The following is a 24360-nucleotide window of genomic DNA, read 5'->3' on the forward strand; positions in this document are numbered from 1 at the left end:
AAAGAGAAGGGTTCTGGAGACAGAGACACCAGCCAACCTTCCACCCAGTGGAGGATGGCACTGGTCGTAGAACAGTTGTGCACCATGTTCTCCATGTTGTCGGATGAGGTGAATATTCTATCTCACTCTGGCCTCAAATAACCCCTGTGCAAAGCCTGCTTACTTGGGATTCACACTGAGAATTTGTAACATTTGTACTAGTTACATAAATAATTAGGTACTAGTTTAAGAAGGGAGTAATGAAGCCCTAGTTTTACAATTTTAAAAACTACATTCTAAAATCAACAACTATATATGGGAAAATTCCTGCTCATTATTGACTTAGGTCACTCTGTTTCACATAAGGCAGGGGCGGCCAACCTGTGGCTCTGGAGCCACATGCGGCTCTTCAGAAGTTAATATGCGGCTCCTTGTATAGACACCGACTCCGGGGCTGGAGCTTCAGGCGCCAACTTTCCAGTGTGCCGGAGGGTGCTCACTGCTCAACCCCTGGCTCTGCCACAGGCCCTGCCCCCACTCCACCCCCTCTCCTGAGCCTGCCGTGCCCTCGCTCCTCCCCGCTCCCAGATCCTCCTGCATGCTACAAAACAGCTGATCGGTAGGTGTGGGAAGTAATATGTCTCCTGACATATTACTGTGGCTCTTTGGCAATGTGCATTGGTAAATTCTGGCTCCTTCTCAGGCTCAGGGTGGCCACCCCTGACATAAGGTACTGCGATACATTCCAACATGTGATATAGCATACTGATCTGAGAACCACTAGAGCAGGGGTTCTCAAACTTGGTTTGCGGCTTGTTCAGGGTAAGCCCCTGGCGGGCCGTGAGACACTTTGTTTACCTGAGCATCCGCAGGTACGGCCATTCGCAGCTCCCAGTGGCTTGTGGTTCACCATTCCCAGCCAATGGGAGCTGCAGGAAGCAGCGCGGGAATAGCAAACTGCGGCCACTGGGAGCTGCGAGCGGCTGTACTTGCGGACACTCAGGTAAACAAAGCGTCTCGTGGCCCGCCAGGGGCTTACCCTGAACAAGCTGCGAACCAAGTTTGGGAATCCCTGCACTTGAGTGTTCCAGGTACAATGAAGTAATATGGGGAGGGACACAGATCCTTGCTTCTCACCCCCAGATCTCTGTTTTTTGCCACGCATACACCACTTCCTGCCTTGTCAAGGCTCACAAATATAAAAACTGTACATTTCATTCATTATTTGCTTTTATTATTTTCCGGTGTGAAGTTACCAGAAAATGTGGCTCTGTGTAAACCCCCAGTTCTTCCATATCCTTGCTCATTCAAGTGATAATGTCATTATACCCTTGTTTGAGAAGGCATTCATCTGACTCCAAAGGAGGGGCATTTCAAGGCTAAAAGGAACTAACAGAAAGCACTGTGCATTAGAGAGACATAATGCCACATGGGGAAGGTGCCTGACACACCAACACTTACAAGACGGAAGTGGGCACTTCCTTCTGCAGCTGGTCAGCTCTACAAACTGGGGAGGGGATGGGAGGACAAGGCAATGGCCCTGCACCCTCCACACAAGGAACCGCAAATACTGTAACTATGGCTGGTTTCTCCACTTACTTTTACAACCCTTCATACTCAGCTACATCAGGTCCTAAGTGTGACGAAGTGGGACTGTTCTTAATGTTTCCTCTGAATACTGTAGGGGTGCCTCAGTTTCCCCTATGCATTTCTTAAGTCTCTAGGTGGTGGGATAAGGGGGTGTAATTGTTGCAGAGCAAAGGGCCAGTGTACATAAATGGCCAACACTCTGTCTCCTGGCAACTGATGGCCTGGGCCTTTCCCCTCTACAAGGTGATAGCTAAAGGGTTGGAGAACAAAGGAATCAGGTGACCTCCTGGCCCGGGAAAGGGACAAAGCCCAGAGGAGGAGGGGGTGGAGGGTGAGTCAGTTGGGGCTGGCTGGGGACGTGGAGTGCAGACGTGGTTGTCTGGCTCACTGCCCCCCAAAATGGACCCGGCTGAGGGGTCCTGTTCTCTGTACCTACAAGCTCTGTTTTATACCCGTGTTCCTGTCATCTAATAAGCCTCTGTTTTACTAGCTTGCTAAGAGTCACATCTGACCGAGAAGTTGGGGTGCAGGACCCTCTGGCTTCCCCAGGACCCCGCCTGGGTGGACTCGCTGTGGGAAGTGCACGGAGGGGCGGAGGATGCTGAATGCTCCAAGGTCAGACCCAGGAAGGTGGAGGCTGTGTGAGCTTTTTGCCCTGAAGACCCACTGCTCACAGAGAGGAGACTTCACCAGAGTCCTGACTGGCTTCGTAGGGAGCAGTTCCAGTGCATCGCCCGGGGACTCCGTGACACTAAGTTATTAACAATCAGAGCTAGATAAAAAGCAGTATGAAGTCTTCACCACAAAATTCATTTAAAAATTTTACCCATTTTTTCACTGAAATTCAAAATCGATGAAAAATTGTCAATACATTCTAAAATGTGCAGTATCAGCCAAATCTATTCATAATAGTAATAATGAACAGTAGACACTTAAATCCTGACTTTCTACCAATATCTACTCTTCTCTCATATCAGGTTTCTTGCCCCCTAACTATTCTGAAAGTTGTTCTGTGTGGAACCAAATTGACTTCAATGGGGTCCACATGCACAGAGTTCATTGGAGGCTTGAGGCCTAAGACTGTATGTTCTTTGGGGAAGGGACCATATCTTTCACTTGTATATGTGAGCCACTTAGCATATTTATGGATACTTGACAAATAAATATATAATAATGATAATCCCTATCCAGTCCAGTGGTTGTAAAGTTTAATAAGCACTCAGGCCTCAGTTCAGCAAGGTACTGAAACACATGAATAGTCCTATTGACTTCAGAAGGGCTACTTGCACACTTTAAGTTAGGCATGTGCTTAAGTACCTTGCTGAACCAGGGCCTCGGAGTCAGATTTATCAAGAGAGTAGGCACATCACTGAGTTAACTGCACAAGCACCCACCTCAGTGCTGAGTCTGCTCAGGCTCTGGAAACAACTACTGCACAATGGACGTTTTCAGACGCTTCATGCTGGTACCTAGCATAGTCACTTCTACACTAATATGGTATCACCGTGTTAGTATGACAGTAGTTCCTGGTGTCCCCAGTCAAGACTGCTCTAGGCACTCCACCATGAATACATAATGGGACAGTTCGTGCCCTGATGAACTTACGATCTAATTAGATAGATAAAAAGTGGGAAGGGAAACAGAGGCACAAAGAAGTGAAAGGACTTGCTCAAAGTCACATACCAGCTCAATGGTAGAACCAGAAGAGAATCTCAGGTTTCCTGAGTCCCAATTCGCCACCCTAGCCACACTAACCCTAAGCTCCCAGATCACAGTGTATCTGGGAGCTAGCCTCTGAGCTCAGGTCCAAAGACTTGTGTAACAGGGATTGTGCTAGCGCACTAACAATAGCAATGAAACAGTGCTTTGACACTGCTTCTCAGGCAGGAACTAGGCTTCAGAGCCTGAGCTCCATTTTTCACAGCTATTTTTGGCTCCCCCAAGTCTGAGCTGGGAACCTTACTCCCAGACACAGTGTAGACATCCATCCATCCCTTCCCCCCAACTCACTCGATAAGCCTGGGACTTTGCTTCCACCCCAAGAAAAGCATTTTTCCTCCACTCCCAACTGACACTTCTTTTCAGAAAAACTTCTAAGCTGCGCATCCTGTGAGACACATTGGTGAAAAATACCCATTAAATCTCAAAACAGACAACTTCCTCTACCTTCCTCTTTTACATTTTTTAATCCATTCTCTCCTCCTCCTGACTTATTTTTCTGTTATCTCATGCTTTCAAAGAAAAAATACTCATTTAAATGAGGGACATTTTAAATCACTATCTTTTTTGTAATTTGAGAATACACCCCATTGCTGCACAGAAGAGTACAACAAAACCACAGGAAAAAACCACAGCCATGCTGAACGGGGAAGAGACAAATATTGTTATAAACTTTCTCAGTCACAAACTTTCTATTTGTATTCTGAGTTGAAGAGTCAAATCTGCACCCTGCTTGTTTTATGCATGGGAGTAGGACCATTGCTCTGTACCAGTACCCAAATCAGGAAGCCAAATATGTTCTTTATATGGACTGCTTTACCTTTAAAAATATATATATATAAAACATTTCCAAAACGTATTTAATCTCTTCAAATATATCTTGCACTAAATAAATAAAAAATAAATACATCCTTTTTATTGATTTTTACCACTAACACAAAAATGTTACTGTATTTAACAGTTAGAAATACAACTCAAAATTAAAATGCTGCTTCTGTTTTTCTGCTGGTTGGCACACTGTACTGCACACCAGGCGGAAACACCTGGTAAAACCACACAGCTGATCTGGGTCTTAGGCAACTCTGGAGAGCAAGAAATGAGGTAAAAAATTATAGTGTGTTAATTCTTTCATTTGTACATCTGCAATGCCTATGAAATGGCTTGTACAGCTATAACATTGATCCAGTCATTTCCAAAGGTTCTATCTCTCCCCCTCAACTGCAGAGCTCTCCATGGACTTCAATAGGAAGCAGGAATGCGCTCAACAAAGTACATGGCATAAAGCTCCTAAAAACTGGTTAAGATAAAAAGGGGAGGAAAAAAGGAGGCAATGGGAAATGAGTAGTGCTTCAGTAGTGGGAAGATCGATACTTAACTCAGTTAAAGAAGTTTAAACCTGAGTTTATTTCTCCTTTACACAGTGAAAATAGATAACTTTTAGCATTTCTTGGAAATGTTTACCATCTAATCAAGCTATCTAATTTAGTGAGCAAATGTTGTGGAACACAGTCTTTGAGCAGAGATACACAGATAAGGCAGTCACGGACAACATCATTTGTTTCATAATTTCACTGTACGCTTAAATCAGTGGTCTCCAAACTTTTTGGCACACGCACCCCCAAGGTGAAGAGCGGAGGACCTGCCGCAGACGCGCCGCCGGTGGGGAACACCAGCCGTGGACGTGCAGAGCTGCTGTCGCCGAATTAAAAAATGGCAGCACGCTGTCCGGCAGCGCTCCTGCTGCCGCGCACCCTCCTGGGATCATCTTGCGTGCACCCCATTTTGGAGACCACTGGTTTAGATAGTTAGAATGCAATTTAAGAAGTTACAAGGAACACATCATGGCCGACCCTTCACAGGGTGTAAATCCCACTCTTACATCCCTACACAGCCTCTCCACCATCTGTGCTGCAAGTGTGTGCCTAAGTGCTTCTCTTGATTGGTGGAAAGTGGGCAGAAGGGAACAGAAAGAAAGATGCACCAGCCAACATGGTTGAGCCATGGGACAGAGGAAGAAATCTGCCACAGGTATGGGATAGTAGCAAATTACTACCCCTGGGGACACTTTCAGGGAACACTTTCCCTGTGGTTCTCCTAGAGCAGTGCTGCTATATAACCCTTGCACAGGGTTAAAATATTTAAGTATAATCTAGCCATTAATGATTTTTCCGATAAACTGCAGTATTTCATAAATCACTGCAAACAGTTCTCAAAAGAACATAGGATGATGTCTTGCTCTCTGGTACAACCTGACATTTTATAAAATTTCATTTTAAAACCATGACTTAGAGGTCTGGTAAAACATTAAACTGTTGGCTGAGTACTTTTTTTTTTTTTTAAACTGTTACATCTGTTTTAAATTTCTGCCTGTGAAAAATTAATGTACTGGAACAAACAAATTTCCCCCAAACTCTTAGGCAAAGCTAGAGGCTTGAAGCATCACCTGATTTATTTTGTCAAAGTTTCAAGGCTGCCGTACTTTACCACCTATTTATTCAGCCAGTCTATCAAGAATATGAGAATGGCCAGGTGATGCGATATCTCCATTTGTCGTTCAGCTATCAGTCATGAGGGAACTGACATTAAGATAGAACTTTGCTTAATTTGCTAACAAGGGACATTCACTTTGAGGAGATGATGTGCTTAGTCTCTGGGGAAGCCAAAAGGAGTCATCAGTGGGAAGTTCAGCCAATGTTGCATTAAGGGTGGTTACTTAGCAGTTATTGAGCAGGAGTTTGTTGTGGTTTTCAGCTGTATTAATGGCATCAATTTAAGGTGAACTATAATAACGGCTCAGAATTAAGACTGGTAAAAATTCAATAATCCAGAGCAGTCTCCACTTCATCAGCACCTCGTCATTTTTCAGAGTTTTAGGTAAAATTCAGGCCAGTGAAGGAAAACCCATTCTCCGACTCTTTAAGACTCCCCAATGATGAATATATTTACACAGAGATAGGCCAAGGTTTTTCAAAACTGGGTACCTAAATTTTTATTTTGTTGCAGAAATAAATGACAGGATTTTGAAAAGCAGCACGCACCCAGCAGCTCCCACTGAAGTAAAAAGAATTAGAGATTGAATGATTTACAGTCATCTTATAAAAACTGTATAAGTGCAGGTGTCGGATAAGAGAACAACAAGAGAGATGAGGCAGAATAAGTTACTGATTAGAGTAAATATACCTATTGTTTAATTATAAAGTTTTATCCCACTTATACCGGATGTTTTCATATGCAGCTGGTAAGTCATATATAGGCTTGGAAGGATTAGATTTTTATTGGTAAATGTTGATTTCACTGTACGCATAAACTGACGAAAAATATTTCCATTGATAAAAATCAAAATTTACAGACATGAAAAGAAAAAAGCTGCTTGACAAAATGCAGTGATTTAGACTTTTAAATTAGGCTTGTTATAAATAGACTAGTGAATGAATAGTAAAAACAGCTATGATTTGTTGATTTAAGAATATTTACTTAGTCTATTTTGACATATGATGTTGACAGTGTGTGTTTTAACAGTTTATAAAGCTGGAGATTCAAGAACTTAAATGTCTATTGAGAATGTCTGAACCCCATTCTAAATGTTCACACTTGCGGGGAAAGTAAAGACAAAAGTCTAATAAAAAAAATGCTTAAAAATAAACATTGATGTTATCCACCGAAATTATTTGAAAAAATATGGAATTTTGCCAAGCCTACTCATACAGTTCCTCTTATTATTTATGGATTGCACCTTTTAGCATGGTGCACTTATAAGACAAAATTAACTGCAACATTTTGAAGTTAAGATCAAAGTATGGGAAATTGTCTCCTGAGAATCTGCTTAAGTGAAAGTCTTCTGGTCTGACCATAGTAGCTTGATGCAATCATCATCTTATGGCTCTATCCCCCTAGTTTCAGTCATTAGAAAATATCCAGATTCATTGAAAGTAAACAAAAGTTAGATACCTGCTCGAAATCTTAGTGACTGCAGTCAATAAATGTATTACAAGAATGCGAGTAGCCACCCCAGAGTTAAGGTTTAAACATGGTTTCTCTTTAAACCCTCCCTTAAAAAAAAAAAAAAAAAAAATCGATATACACTGTGAAATCACCTTGAAAAAAATCAAAATGTCAGTTCAGAACCTAGAGTAGAGTGTGTGATGCAAATCTGAATTCATTTGCTGAAGGGGGTTCAGATAGTGAGATACAGTTTCTTGTTGTATCATTCTTTTGGGCATGGGATATAATTAGCCTAAAGCCGCAAGAAATTAATTTTTGGAAAACCGTTAATGCATTTTTAGATTTTTTTAAAAATTGCAATTGTGCAGCTGCAAGGCAGGAGAAACAGCTCAGTAACTCTAGGTTTATCTCTGTCAACCAATAGCGATTGCTCTGCACTTCACACTGTGGGACTGTAGGAAAGCAAGATTAGATTTAGAACAGTGGTACGCAAAGAAAAAAAAACAGATTTTTTTTGCTAATGAGGGGTATAATACTGTGATGTTTTCAGTTCCTATTGCTGCAGAGCACAGTTACAACAATCTGGCTGCACTGCGTGCATAGCAGTACCTTAACCATGCATTTCCTGTTTTTTTGTAAATCTCTGGCGTGTCTTTTCATGTAATGCAAACACTGTTTTCAGAGATGCATGGAGATATCTTAACTGAACATTTCTAGTTTTCTAAGATTTGAATATGGGTTTTGAAATCCCACATACCAAAAGGGTATCTGGGTATGGCAGGGAGAGCTCACTGCTGAACAGCAACAACTTTAACTCCACCTAAACAAAAGGGGTTTTTTGCAAGTAAATTTCAACACTCTGATTGTAACTGCAAATAGGAAGGAAAGGTGGGCCATAAATAAAGAGTTATAAGAAATACAACATTCTAACAGAGTAGCAGCCATGTTAGTCTGTATTCACAAAAAGAAAAGGAGTACTAGTGGCACCTTAGAGACTAACCAATTTATTTGAGCATAAGCTTTTGAGAGCTACAGCTCACTTCATTCACCTTATGTCTCCTTTCCTTATCAGCACTCTCCACATATCTGCTTTTTTTTTTTTAAAAAAACTCAGTGTGCAATGTGCCTACATGAGTGGACTTCACCTAGCTAAATTAAGACAACATAATTTCTTAAAGGGTAAAATAAACAGTAATCCGTATTAACCTGATGCATGAACTACACCGGCGTCAAACATCTTGTTACTATTTGTATTAGAGTTGAACCTAAGGGCTACAGTCCCATTGTGCTAGGCACGGCATAAACACAACTATGGCTACATGTAAAGAAAGCAGCACAATCCCCTCTTGATGGTACTATTTTTCTGCTATTTTCTCCCTCTTCCTTCCAGCATGTTTACTTATTTTCTAACCACTTAGCCCTGCCTTCTAAAAGGACACATTGAAGGTCTGACCACCTCTTTACTACTTTCAGAGTAACAGCCGTGTTAGTCTGTATTCGCAAAAAGAAAAGGAGTACTTGTGGCACCTTAGAGACTAACCAATTTATTTGAGCATGAGCTTTCGTGAGCTACAGCTCACTTCATCGGATGCATACCGTGGAAACTGCAGCAGACTTTATATACACATATTCTCTGTCTGTATATAAAGTCTGCTGCAGTTTCCACGGTATGCATCCGATGAAGTGAGCTGTAGCTCACGAAAGCTCATGCTCAAATAAATTGGTTAGTCTCTAAGGTGCCACAAGTACTCCTTTTCTCTTTACTACTACCACTCTTATTTCTGGGGGCATATTGGTCATTTGTGCTATAACAATGTGAAATACCAGTATTCCTCCAGATGAAGCTGTACAGCTCACCTGTTCAATAGGTATGGTCATTTTCTGGAGAAAGTTTGTGCACTGGAGCCTTTCTGGTGTAAAAATGAGTAATAGCTACTAACAAGAAGGAAACAACACTAATTTTTCTCCTAGATAAAAATCATTTCTGTGCATTCCCTTTTATCTCAGTCAAATTTAGAACAACAACAACAAAAAAGCACCATGAGAAAGCAAAAAGCTTTTGACTATCCCTTTCTGGAAAATAATCAGTATCAACAAACTGTAGAGCTTCTTAATTTTTGTGTGGCCAACACTCCCGATTTTATTGGGTCACAGTATTAGGTGTTTTTCTTGAAGTCCTAGCGATATGATTAGGTCAGAATCTCAGCTTTCATTACAATCTTTCATTTCTAATATACTCTTATTTACTATCAGTCTTTTATATAGTTCCCGCATTAAAGGTAAGTTAGTTAAATCTAGTGACTTTGACAAAATGCTAGGTTAACAAGTAACATTTTACTCAGCACGTTGCTACTTAAATATGTGCTGCATTTCTATTCTTTCAGGTCTCATAGTGTCCATTCCCCACCATGACTAGCTGGCTTCAGATCCAATGTGCATCCCAAGCATGCAGAACGCTAAGATATCACATCTATCATGAAATTCACCAAACCAGAACCCCATTTTTCACAATATTGCATGGGGGCTTTTTTCCACTTTTAAGAAATTATATATATATAGTGATGATTTATAATAAAATAATAGTAGTAACAATAAGCTTAGCAATTGTATTGGCATTTCATCACATACACTTTTCTTGATATTATAGTCTTCCTCTTGTAGTATTTTTTTCTTCTTACCTTAATAGCCTTCTCAGCGCTCTGATCTCGTTTTCCTACATGGTTCCCCATGGCAAGCCACTCAGCTCTTCAGAAACTAAAATAAAAATAGAAGAAAAACATTTTTGAAAAACTAAACATGGATTTCAAAAGAAATTTTGGAACCTTTCTTCTCACACCTACCAAATGGCCTTTCTTGTGCTACAGTTATTAGTGACACAGTATTTCTACAGTTCCAGGCCAGGATTTTCAAAGCCACCTACATGAGTTAGATACCAAACTTCCATTATCTTTCAATGGTGTGGCCACACTAGGGACGGGGGGGGGGAGGGGAGGTGTTTTCATAGCTAACACAGGGTCACTACCGTGGTTAAATCCTAGTCAAGATAAGGCAGTTATAGTTTTAACATGTTAGCAGGTCAAGATAAATCCTGAAGATCTCACTTCCCTATACATCAACCTGCTATCACATGTGAAAACTATAACTGCCTTGCTTCAGTAGGATTTTAAGTCTTGTTAATTGCCATGTGTTAGCTAACATGAGGTTAAGAACACTCCTAATAAAGACAAGACCTGAGCTGAGTAGCCTTATCTCTGAGATTACTGAGTGATTTGGAATGGGGTTAAATGTTTTGAATGTCTTGAGTCTCTCAATGCTGAACTACTCATTAGAACTATTTTTGCTCAGGATTTCCATTTTTAGTGGAAAAGAAGAATCGCTGGAGAGGATAAAGATGCAAAAAAGGGTAGCTGCTTTCAAGCCTTTCATTTCTGAAAGCATCTGAACCTTTGCAAAGATCTGAAGATTCTCAGGTCCTTTTGGACATCATAGACCTGACTCTTTCCGCCGAACAGAACCCAAGCTCCTTCCCTTGTGTTGATCTGTTGGGCATACTTGAGATTGCTGGTACAGTCCCCAAAATGAACCCTCAGTAAATCTTCCCAGCTAAAGTTTAAGGACCAGATTGTCAAGAGCTCCAGCTCTCATTTAGGCTCCTAAATGAAGTGCCAGATTTTCAAAAGTGTTCAGCACACAGCAGCTCCCACTGTTGCACTTGTGAACATTGGGGATACTAACTGTAGCTTACTGAATACTCGATGACGCAACTCTTTAATTTTAATTTAACTTTCAGCTTCTAACTCATTATTTTCTTTGTTTACTCATTGTGTGCATTTGAACTTGAAAGCTTATCTTTCTTTCTCATAACAATATTTGTGGATCACAGGCCAATGCCCAAAAAGCCTGAGGGAAAATTAACTGTTTCTCCAAAACGTTCAGAGGCCACAACCAACCATGGAAGAATGTTTTTATGGAAAACCATTTGAAGGATTTTTAAATGAAAATCAGTAACTCAGACTTCAAGGTCAGATGGGACCATCATGATCATCTAGTCCTGCATATTGTAGGCCACAGAACCTCACCCACTCTCCTGAAATAGACCCTTAACCTCTGGCTGAGTTACTGAAGTCCTCAAATCATGATTAAAAACTTAAAGTTACAGAGAATCCACCATTTACGCTAGTTTTAACCTGCAAGTGACCCGTGCCAGATACTGCAGAGGGAAGGTGAAAAAGCCCCAGGGTCTCTGCAAATCTGACCCAGGGGAAAATTCTTTCCCAACCTCAGCTATAGTGATCAGTTAGACCCTGAGCATGCGGGCAAGACCCACCAGCCAGACACCTAAGAAAGAATTCTCAGTAGTAACTCAGAGCCTAGCATCCCATCATTAGCCACTGGGATCTTTGCTACTGGCAGTTGCTGATGGGCCACATGCCACTGTAGGCAGTCCCATCATACCATCCCCTCCATAAACTTATCAAACTCAGTCTTGAAGCCAGATAGGTTTTTTGTCCCCACTGCTGCCCTTGGAAGGCTTTTTCAGAATTTCACTCCTCTGATAGTTAGAAACCTTCGTCTAATTTCAAGGCTCAACTTGTTGATGGAGAGTTTATATCCATTTGTTCTTGTGCCAGCACTGGTGGTTAACTTAAATAACTCTTCTCCCTCCCTGGTATTTATCCCTTTAATGTATTTAAAGAGAGCAATCATATCTCTCCTCAGCCTTCTTTTGGTCAGGCTAATTTAAACAAGCCAAGCTCTTTGAGTCTCCTCTCATAAAAATAGGTTTTCCATTCCTCAGATCATTCTAGTAGCCCTCCTCTGCACCTGTTCATTTGAATTCATCTTTCTTAAACATGGGAGACCAGAATTGTACATCGTACCATTATACAAGGAATTGAAGAGACTTCCTCTGGAATATTAACACTTCCCTGTCTCTACTGGAAATACCTCACCTGATGCATCCTAGGAATACATTAGCCTTTTTCACAGCCACATCATATTGGTGGCTCATAGTCATCCTGTGATCAACCAATACAACTTCTGTGTAATTAATTCCATATGCTTTACAGTAGGGATGAAACAAAATTGCCTATGCATTCACTTAGCTGGAAACTGCTGAAAACCATACCCATAGAACACAAACATTTTCCAATGACCAATCAAACCCTTAATACAAACTCTCTATGGAATTTTAGAAACAATCAAGGCATCATTATTTTTCTAGCAGTATAGGGGATGAAGACAGTTGCATGTTAACAAGTACCTCCTATTGGTTGTCAGAGTGAGAGCTATGCAAGCATAGCTGAGAAGAGAAAGAATATTCATATAACTATAAGGTTAGAAGGGACCATAAGGGTCATGTAGTCTAACCCCCTGCCAAGATGCAGGATTTGTTGTCTAAAAACCATACGAGACAAATTGCTCTGAAGCCTCCTTTTGAAAACCTCCAGTGAAGTAGCTTTCAAAAATCTCCCGAAGCAGTCCGCTCCCTTGTCCTACTGTTCTTACAGTTAGAAAGTTTCTCCTGAGATTTAATCTAAATCTGCTACACTGTCATTTGAACCAACTGCCTCTTGTCCTGCCCTCTGTGGCAACTTTTCTCCATCTTTTTTATGGCAGCCTTTCAAGTATTTGAAGACCACTATCATATCCCCCCTCAATCGCCTCTTTTCCAAACTAAGAATATCTAGTTCCTTCAGCTTTTGTTCATATGGCTTGCATTCCAGCCCTTTCATCATCTTTGTTGCTAGCCTCTGGATCCTTTCCAGTTTCTCTTCATCCTTTCTATAGATTGGTGACCAAAATTTAATACAGTACTCTAGCTGAGGCCTAACCAGAGCCAAGTACAGCAGTACTATCACCTCCAATGACTTGCATACTATGTATGTCTCTGTTAGTTCAACCCAAAATTGCATTTGCTTCTTTTGCAACAGGATCAAACTGCTGACTCATGTCCTTCTTAGCTGTGCTGCTGCAAAGCCAGTTATCCCCCATTCTGTAATTGTGCATTTGGTTTTTCTTCCTTAAGTGTAGCACCTTCCATTTGTCTTTGTTGAATTTCATTTTGTTGTCTAAAGCCCAGTTCTCCAACCTATCAAAATCCCTCTGAATTTTAGCTATCCTACAAAGTGTTGGCAACCCCCATAGGTTGGGGTCATCTGCAAATTTGATCAGTTATGCTTTCTCTTCCTACAACCAGATTATTAATAAAGATGTTAAACAACACCAGACCCAGAACAGATCCCTGTGGAACCCCACTTGAGACCTCCATCCAATCCAACATCATTCCATGAATAGTTACTCACTGTTCGTTGTTGTTTAATCAAATGCTGTATCCACTTACTAGTAGTTCCATCGAGAAGGCATTTCTCCGCAACTGACTTATCAGAATGTCATGTAGGATGGTGTCAAAAGCCCTGCCTAAGTCCAAGTGTTTTATGTCCACCACATTCCCCTATCCACCAAACCAGTTACCCTGTCAGAGGAGGAAATAAAACTGGTTTGGAATGTAAATCCATGCTGGCTGCTAATGATCACCCCTTCATCCTCCAGGTATTCACAAATTGAATGTTTTATACATTGATACCTGGGAAGCTACTAGAGCAAAGTCACGCTGTTGAGCATAGAATTAAACCCTGGGTCAAACCCGAAAACCCCATTTGGATTTTTCAGTCATTGATTTGACATACGACCCAAGTCAAAATCAGCTGACCTATTTAGTAAATTCTCAAAGCATTTTTATATTACAAGATCATGATCACTTGGCTTATTTCACCAAATCTCATTAAATTTCAGAAAGCTTTTCTTCTCCTTTCAAAAATGCGCATAAACAAAGAAAAATGCATTTAATAGGAAGTTTGTGACAAACGAATAATAGCATATAAAATCACGATTATGGCTAACAATTTTTACTATATAGTTTATTGTACACATATACACTTACACATGCTGCCAAAAAAAATCCCCCAAAAGTCAATACAAAACAGCAGAAATTAATATCAAAGGAACTCCTGGGGACTAACATTTTCAAATTATATAAAATGCAATTAACATTTTAGGGTTCAATAGTAACAGTGTCCTTAATTTGCTATTGTATGTGTCTGGGGATACGATACAACGTTATACAGAATGCCTCCTTCAATGACAAGCCGTGAAAGAATGGAAAGTCAACCTTTATGTCTCATTCTCTGACTCCTCTTGCTATGTTTCAACTTAAATAGTGCTTATGTAGGCTAAGCCGCAATGCTTAAACCTTAGCTTGTTGTTGGCTAATGTGGTTATGCTTGCATGTTTTTCTGTTAGAAATGTACGCTTTTGTGACATTTAAAACACCTGGAGTCACTGGTGACATGTGTAACTGAAGGTAATGTGATGCACTGAAAGTAAAAAACACTCAGGAAAGATACATAAATTACAAAAAATATGTACTCTCCACTCCCCAATGGCACTTTCTTAACAGTTTAGTTTTCGTTCCTTGTGACAAATACTACAGCATATTAACTCATACACTATGAAGTTTTTGTAATCCGAGACCTCACCACAGCTTTCAACTAATTCTGGGCTAAATGGTGCCATTAGGCACAACTTTAAGCTGGGGGGGAGGGGGGGGCGACTACGACAGAGAACTTCACTACTACTGTTGGGTATTTGAGGAGGGACTGTGGACTATTCCTTGTTGTGGTCAATACAAAGGAAAGATTAGGCTTTAGCCACAGCTAATTTGGTTGATTTTTGTCTCAAGGAGCAGCAGTCCATGTTGCTCCCCCAAGCACAGAGATTACATGGATTGTCTCTGGCCCTTTTAATGTGTGTAAAATGATGGGAGTGTTGTGTTACCTTCCCTATACACTCTCAAAAACAATCTAGTCCTACATCTTCGCAGGAGATGTTAACCATGACTAATTTTTTTTTTAATTATTGTTTTTGCAGATTAGCAAAGTGCAAATTGGTGAGGTTTTACAGTACACATTATTATGTTCATTGAATTCCATTCATTCTAAAAATCATACTACACGTTATTGTATCTGATTAAATTATTACCCACTTAGGACAAAAACAAAACCATCAAGAGCAATCATGTCCACACTAGTTAGAGTTCACAGATGGCCAACAGCATAGCAGAGGCTGCAGACAGTTCTAAAAGAATCAAAATTCCGGACTTCACTGCTAGGAGATCATCAATGGAAACAATACTGATGGCATTAAAAAAAAAATCAAAAAGGATTCTAGACCAGATTCCAACAGGTTCTGCTCTACAACTAATGGTTTGGTGCTAAGCTCTGAGAAAGTCTCCTTTGGAACATGAGCAAGAGAAGGACAGGCGTGAGAATAGGAGGTTAAGAAGGAAATTCAAGATGGGGGCATGGGGAAGATCACAATATTAGGGTACAGAAAAAGGAACAGGAGGAATCACCAGAATGGGAATAGACTGGAGAGGTAGTAGAAGCAGAGAGAAATGGGAACAAGGACATAGGAAGGAAGTATGTGGAGAGATGGGAGTAAACTAGAAAACAAATAAAGAAAATGAAAATAGGAGTAAGATAAATGAAATATGGAAGACAAAAAGGAGGAATGAGAAAAAAACATCTAAACTTAAAGCTGTATTTAAATGCATTATTCTAAAAACATTTGGAGGAGGCATGGGATCATATACCTTAGAAGTCAGACCTTACACATATAGCTCTCTGATGAGAAAAAGAGGAACAAGTAAAGAAATAATCTGGTATGTGGTGATTACTACAGTTATGACAGTAAGCCAGGCATAACTCGAAGAAATTAATATCCATTTCCTGCCTTTCTCTATTACATACAGAATAGTAAAATCCTTTTAAGGGAACAATTCAATATAGGTCAATTATTCAAATAAAGCTATCATAAGCCTTATTTCAGCAGTCATAGATAGAAACAACCACCACCACTACTGAACAAAGGAAGAATGTGGAGCTAATGTGATATTTGCAATCTATCACTCTGATCACTCTGTTTGCATGTTGCTTCCCCTTACAGTCTAAGTAAATAAGGGAAACAACGGTGGGGAAAAGTAAGCTCTTGGAGTAGGACTGTCTGTTTTCCTAGCACAAATATGGGTCCATGGGCTCTACTGCAGGGGTTCTCAAACTGGGGGTCGGGACCCCTCAGGGGTCATGAGGTTATTACATGGGGGGTCGTGAGCTATCAGTCTCCACACCAAACCCCGCTTTGCCTCCAGCATTTATAATGGGGTTAAATATATTTAAAAGTGTTTTTAATTTATAAGGGGGGGTTGCACTCAGAAGCTTGCTGTGCGAAAGGGGTCACCAGTATAAAAGTTTGAGAACCACTGCTCTACTGCAATAGAAAAAAAAACAAACAAAAATGAACAGCTGTGTATTTTATGAACAGCAATGTATAGACTGATGGGGAGCTAACTGAACCAAATATGCAACATGACCAGCATGCTAATGCCAGACAATGAAAGAAACCATATGCAGGATGAAATGATCTAGATAGCCGTAGACTGTTAGCTTGTGCAGCTAATCAAATTAAGAGAAAATACAATTTGATAAGCACATTGAATCATCTGAAATCGACTACTAAGCAATGAGCTCATGATTCCAACATGGATCATTTCTTCAGCAAATTATTCTAGCTGTTTAATGTACACTGATTAAATACAAAGGAAATGGAAAAGGAAAAAAATCTTGCATAGTAGAAGAGTAAAGCTCTATACAGAAATTCATGAGTATGGTTTAAGAGTGGATTTAAATACGGTTGTGTATTTGGGTTCTGCAGGAACATGACTAAAGTTGAAATTAGTGATCTTTGAGTAAAGCCATAAATCTGCACTTAGGTTTTTCATTCTCATTTTAATGTCTCAGGGAGACAAGCATATGGCCAAAATAATACAATCTTGTCTTATGTTTATTTCCTCCAGCCTAGGAACTGAAGTACTGTATTATAAAATGACCAGATTTCACCTCATCTTATTCATACATAAATGAATGCAAATGTTTAATACTAAATTCTAAATCAGATATCTAGATATACCTACCTGCAATAAATTTTTTGCACATAGCTAAGGGACTATGATTTTTAAAGAGAACATTACTAAAGACAGACTTTTCAGCCCAAGAAACAAAAGCAACACAGCTGATTAGCAAAAACATGCCATAATCATGGGCCTTCTCCAAACTATGACGAGCAAAAAACTGTAGTCTTCTGAAAAAAAATGTATCTCCAAAATCTAACATGAAGGACAATTAAAAATTAAAAATGTACAGTGCTGATGAATTATATATATAAATATATATATATTAGTGTACGTGAATTTGCATAAGCATATGAACATTCACCAAAATAAATTGAAGTGAATAGGAACATATATAAAGATCCAATTCTTCAGTCCTCATTCAGGCAGAAGACCCATTTAATTGAGTAAGGAGTGCAAAATCAGGTCATGTTTTCAGTAGCTATATAAATAAAAGGTGTTGAGTAAAATAAAAAGAATGTTTCTTATCCTTATTGTCATCCTTACTTTTAAAACATTTATTAGAAATATGAGCATATCAAACCCCAATTCTGGGAAGACTGAAGCACGTGCTTACCTTTACACACCATAAGTAGCATTGCTGATTTAAATGGGACTAGTGACACGGCATAAAGTTAAGCATGTAAGTAGGGTCTTTATACCATAGAGGTCTCGAATAGCCATTTCAAAATCTGAAAGACTGTTTTTTTAAAATGATAGTGAGTGTGTTAGTTTAGCCCTGTGAATTTACCCTTACTGGTTATGTTACATAATTACATACCAATCAGAATGACAAAGTAACAAAAGATGACAGCTCCTTGCAAGTGCATAGTGTATTAATTTGAAGCACATTTGTTTTCTGTTGAGTAATAAATAATGAATGGTGATAAACTCATGTGACAACTTCTTAGCAAAACTCTTACCACAGGTAATAAATAATACATCTGAAACATGTGAAATCATATTTACTGCACACTCAGAGTATGGTTTGTGCTGTGCAAAACAGAGCCTATGTCTTTCTCCATCTCCCCCCAAGGAGTTTAAAATTTAAGGCACAAATTGGGGAATCTCATGGAAGTAGGCTGGTGATGATATAAAACACTTTCTTCAAGGTGCACTATAATTAGCAATCCCTTCAGTGTCAAGGAATGACATCTTGAAGTGGCAACAGATCTCTGCCTATTTATTTAAGAGTGATACCTGACACCTTCCCCTTCTGAAGCAAAAACTGCTGATGCCTGCCAATAATGACACTACACTCAATGCTTTAGGCCCCAAAGTTTAGAACTGCAGATAGTAAATATCAGGAAACCAACATGGCCACACCAATCCCAATCTGGAACCGGTGTGAACCCAAACAGAGGAAAACAATCCACTGGAACCTTGCAGAGGCACCATTCTGAAACAAAATGCATCCTATCCATACAGAACATTTGAAACTCCTAAAAGGAACTTCTAATCAGATTAAAGTAGTTTGCATTAGTCTGAAAGAATTAATTTGGACCATCTGGCATGTTAGCTGAAGACTTTTGGCCTTATAAACAGTTCTTCTGTACAGCCACATAAAATCTTAGTGCAGAAGATAATAAGGGTACAGGGAACTCTTTCGCAGCCTTCTCCCAGGTCTGCATCTCCACTGCCTCAACTCCAAGACATCACCCTTACAATACAGTGGCTGCCCAGCTTTAGAAACAATGATGGTATGGCAAGGGAGTGGGGAGGCTCTTCTAGCAGCTGATAGAGGTGACCAACACCCTAATTTGTATAGGAAATCACACATGCCACCCCATAGCCTCCCCACAGAGTCATATTCTAACAATGCCATAAAAATAAAACCTCAGCAACTCTCACTTCTCTGCTGTCTAATCAAACAAACAAAAAATTGATGGGAAGCTCATTTCACGCCCAAGCATATCATCACCCAAGCAATAGAAACATGAAAATAAAACAAGAGTGAGGGAGGGACCTCGCTATCCTCTTCAGGTGGAATATTTGGTTAAAGATTATTCTTTTTTAAATAACTGGAAAGTTTTCTTTTGTTAAAGAGCCCATTTTAAGCCTTTTGAAATTAAGTGTGTATTTAGGATAGGGAAGAACACATTTATCAGCAATCCAAAACAAGTGTCACTTTAAAATTATTTAGCTACAACATTATTGAAAGAGCCAGATGATGGCATCTTAGAAAGCAAAAGCTTTCCTTAGTTTTGATCTAAGTTAGAATATATTAATGAAATACAACAGTGACACATTTTTGAGATTATGATATTCTAACTACAAATTGTGAGGAAATCTTTTCACACACACACTGAAGTAGAGTCTGAACAATCATCACTGCAGAAAATCCCAAGGCTTGAATTATAGATTCAGAGGTCTGTAAATAATATCAGATCTAATAAAGTTCATTTTGTATATATTCTAAGCATAAAAAGTAAACTCCGCTCCAGAAGCTATTTTGCAGTGACTACTAATGAATCTCAAAGAAGCAACAAGCACCTATATATTTGCATCTTAACTGCACATTAGGGGTCATCTAAGTTTTAAAATACATTAACTGCAATTCTCAGGGCACAGATGCTTCTAACTGGTATTTTAATATTATCCCTGAATAGTAGCCTAGTCAAGTGCGTAAACTTAAGGCTCAAATCTGCAGGTTCCTACATGCTTGCGTATGTGACTCAGTGGAATTACTGACATGGAGTAAAGTTATGTAAACGCATAAGTGTTTTCAAGAATCATATTGTAAATATTACTTTGTATAGGACTCCAAATTCATCATGGTCTGATATGGATGAATCAGGGTGAAGAGTTGCAGGATCACATTTTATTACTTTTCATCACTCTGGTGAACAGTCACCACAGAAAAATTAAAGTGGGGGGGGGGGCACATTGCCTCACCATCACTTCCTCAAGTAAAATAGAAAAGTTGTCAAACTGGAGCAGACCAGTGATCCATTTAGTTCAGCAATTTTGGTCAGTGGCCAGTGCCATACACTTCAGAGGAAGGTGCAAGGAAATCTCATAATGGACAGTAATCAAATAATTTGTCCATAAGGCAAGTTCCTCCCTAACATCTCTACCCTCTTGAATTAGCTGTTGGACTATTTCAGGCAGCACGTGTGGGGGGGTGTGTTTTCTTATTCAATGAACTGGAAATTCTCATCATCCATCATTTCATCAAAATAATATTTGACTGAAAACAAAGTTAAAATAAAAAGCAGCATTCTTTAAAGGGAAAAAATGTGTAATTCTAGATGTAATGAACTAGATGCCAGAAATATGAATAATTAAGGCCAGGATTTTCCCATTTTGGTGGCAACTAAGCTCAGGGTAATTCAGAGCTGACAAGTATTACACTATGTTTGTACAGTGACTTGCACAATAAAGGCCCTGATTTGGTTACATTTTAGACACTACTGTAATATAAATGTTCATTAATAAATAACATATGTCCTTCAGCTCTGATAAGGCTGGGCCTAAAATGTTTTCCTCCCAAGAGCTAGACCAAGTATTTAATACAATTTACCTGAAAAGATAAGAAATTCAGACTCAAGTTTTGATACAAATATATAAATAATTTACAAGTATATAGCGTCTCACTCTGATTGATTTTGGTATCTTTTGGATGACATCACTCCATTCAAAACACTTGTGGAAAGAAACCACATTTCAAACAGTGGGAAAGGGGAGATTTTGGCAAAGAACACTGGGGCAACCACTAGGTCAACCAAGAAGTATGATGGTATACACAAAGCAGACAGGATCTCAGTTTTTAAGGCATCAGCTAACTTATTTTTGAATTTTTTTCCCCCATGTGCCTCACATGGAGAGGATCATGTAATTATTCCCTTTTAAGTACACCTCTACCCCGATATAATGCGACCTAATATAACACAAATTCGGATAAAATGTGGTAAAGAGACACTCCGGGGTGGGTGGGGGGCCTGCATGCTCCAGTGGATCAAAGCAAGTTCAATAGAACGCAGTTTTACCAATAACACGATAAGATTTTTTGGCTCCTGAGGATAGCGTTATATTGGGGTAGAGATGTATGTCATTTTCAGTGACACCACCATGTTGTATAGTTGACAGTCTAAACAGAATTACAGAGGTTGGTCCAATAAAAGATATTACCTCATCTACCTAGTCTCTCTCATAATTACAGATGACAGTCTGTGAAATTATAATGAAATTGTTGGACAGCAGCCGTCGGAGGAATTTTATACCTCCTTATTAGTTTTTTTCTTCTTTCAACCCTTCCCTTTCTCTCCACAAACTGTGGATTATAGGCTTCATGGATATTAAAACTACCTTGGTGTTTCTTCTTTACATTTTTCCTCTTTTCCATGTCATAATTATTTATATATTTTTTCGTATGGTATGTTAGGAATTTATCAAGGTTTTTAAAAATAATTCTTCAGGAGAAGTTTTCTGTTTCCCTGCAGGGAACCAAATACAAGATCACCCAACACCATTCAGCAACATTGATGTAAACATATTTATGGTCAAGTATAATCTCTGTGGTATCACATTAAAAAGAGCAACACAGACCATCTTATGTAAATGTTGCTTTCCTTATAAACTTTTAATATAGTACTTGAAAAAGATATCTTTAAGGCCAAAAGATCTTTCTATGCTGAAGTGTATTGTTTGTTTAATAAATAGCAAAGTATATTATCCACATTGTAAGCACTTTTCCTCAAAGACAAACATTGCTGGAGCATATTGAACCATATGCTTCCTTCCCAGCAGAAGAAATATCCATGATATTCCAGGTATTACTTTCAGAGTTTCCTTGGTTTATTTCACTCAAGAGGGGTGAAGGGATCCATAAAAGGACGGACATAGGCCAAGGAACTCCATCACATCATAGGTTTTGTAGAGACATAAACAGGTATTATCTTCCAAGTTGCGTAGTAACATCCTCACATGCACTCGCTATACTGTGTGGATGGACAGTGCAGAGGGAAGTAATAGTAGTTACTGTTCCTTGAACCTGCACTATGTGTGAAGTTCCATTGGGGGTCCCAGTAATTCATAGGATCATGCTATGTAAAGTGGCTTACCCCCATCTCAGAACTAGAGAGGCATGAGAAGAAAAGGGTTTTCCACTAGCTCCTCGGTAGCCTAAGGAGCATGCCATGAAGGCACAGCTTTTGCTACTGCCATGAGTTTTGGGGTCTTCAGACATGTACTTGTGTCCTTATACTCCTCCTGCCCTTCACCACCACACAGGGGAGAACAGTGTCTAACCTCTGCATTGTCTGGGCTTGATACAAAATGGGAATTTTGCCTGAGTATGAAGGCAGCATCAAGCACTCTCTTGTTCCCTCATTTGCTAATACCCATATGGTTCATTTACTTTGCTATGTTTTATTGTGTACATTAGTCTTTTCTTTAAAAAAATTACAATATTACATTAAATAATACAATTATGTAGATAGTAGTGTTACGATCCTGGATTATTTTAAAAAAATATTTGAACATACAAGGCAAGATTGTGGCTTTAAACTGCTGGCTGTACTGCGATTGGACAGTGAAGAGGAGCTGCACACCTGTATTTGCTCCAGGACAGGATGATATCTTCAGAGCAGCACTAACAGAATGTAGCTATGAGAGGGCCCTGCTACCCACGCCCCCCCCTTTGAAGCATGCAGAACACAATGACAATATGCCTCTCCTCCACCACCACCCCCTTTCCCCACTCCCCCGAGGGACCCTATTATTTTTCTAGTGCCAAATACAAAAGCACACAGGAAGCGGTGGGAAGAACTGGGTTTGTGCAAGGCCCTTGCTACAGGGTTGGAGAAAATGCTCCTTACTCCACCCCTTCACGTCACACCAAGATTTAGGTCCAATCCTCAGTCTTTTAATATCCTTTATTTTAATGTACTGTCTTTGAAACGGGATAAACCCGAGTCCAAAACATGAAGGTGCATTTTCTTAATATATAAGTCTGATACACTGTAAAAGCTATAGTAATGGTCAGGCCGATATTTTCCAGTGCTATAAGGATATACCTATGTGATCACATAGGACAGATGTTAAAACATCAATAAATGACAGCAAAATCCAGATTTTAAAATGGCTTATTACAAAGTCCTATACTTCTGTCAGGACCCAATATATCTATTCGAGCCTCATGCGGTTCCATTTGCGGGAAATGTGGATAGTCATAAACAATGTGAAGAGCATCAGAGAAAATGGGAAAAAATAGAAATGGCAGCAAGATATTTACTAACATTTCACACACATTAGTCCATTATTTTTTACTCAGAGATTTACAGTGCTTGAGATTAACATACTGAGAGCTCAAAAGGATATCCAACACCTGTTATAGGATGAAGAGAAACAAAAAAACAAAAACCCAAAATATCTGTAAGACTCTCAAATCTTCCTCACGTTTCCTCTTTTGTCAGAGAAAAATGATGAGTTCTCTCCAGATGAAGAACTGTACATTCTCATTTCCCCTTTCTTAGGCCAGGAGGGTGCCATAAGGCTCCCCAGCGAACATGGCAGCCTTCTCAATTAATATTTCATTATACAAACATAGAGGAAACCTGTCTTTGCAGTAATCGGTAACACAAGGCATACCCAAAGTTGTACACGAATGTGCTTCAAAGGAAGCTTCTGCTGGTTCCTGCCTGGCAATCTGCAAAGGTACTCCAAAGGCAGAGGTGACAGCACAGTGAGTCACCTGCCCCAGAAACTTAACTTTGCATAGACAGAATAGTACAGCAGTATGTACCAGGGTTGTCAATTATTTGCAGCTAATGCATGTGATTAATGCCAAACAAATTAACTAAATTAAAAAAAAATAGTTGTAACTCACCACAGTTTTAATTGCACACTTAAATAGAATACCAATTTAACATTATAAATATTGTGGATGTTTTTCTACATTTTAAAATATACTGATTTCAATTACAACACAATAACAGTGTATAGTGCTCACTTTATATTTTTTATTTCAAATATTTGCATTGTAAAAAACAAAATAAATAGCAATTTTCAATTCACCTCATACAAATTCACTCAGTCCTATTTCTTGTTCAGCCAATCGCTAAGACAAAAACGTTTGTTTAGATTTACGAGAGATAATACTACCCACTTCTTATTTACGTCAC

At 39.4% G+C, this 24360-nt stretch overlaps 1 protein-coding gene across 4 annotated transcripts in view; it reads right to left on the reverse strand.

Annotated features, from left to right (window-relative positions):
* The window catches only part of MBP (myelin basic protein), a 174230-nt gene that overhangs the window by 126678 nt on the left and 23192 nt on the right, over positions 1-24360 (reverse strand). For all 4 annotated transcript variants that reach the window (XM_073331790.2, XM_078851589.1, XM_073331792.2 and 1 more), the window contains exon 2: positions 9909-9984. In XM_073331790.2, coding sequence (XP_073187891.1) covers positions 9909-9959 — 51 coding nt within the window. In that variant the 5' untranslated portion in view covers positions 9960-9984. The remainder of the gene's footprint in view (positions 1-9908; positions 9985-24360) is intronic.

Source organism: Lepidochelys kempii, chromosome 2 (genome assembly GCF_965140285.1).
Source record: "Lepidochelys kempii isolate rLepKem1 chromosome 2, rLepKem1.hap1, whole genome shotgun sequence".
NCBI lineage: Eukaryota > Metazoa > Chordata > Testudines > Cheloniidae > Lepidochelys > Lepidochelys kempii.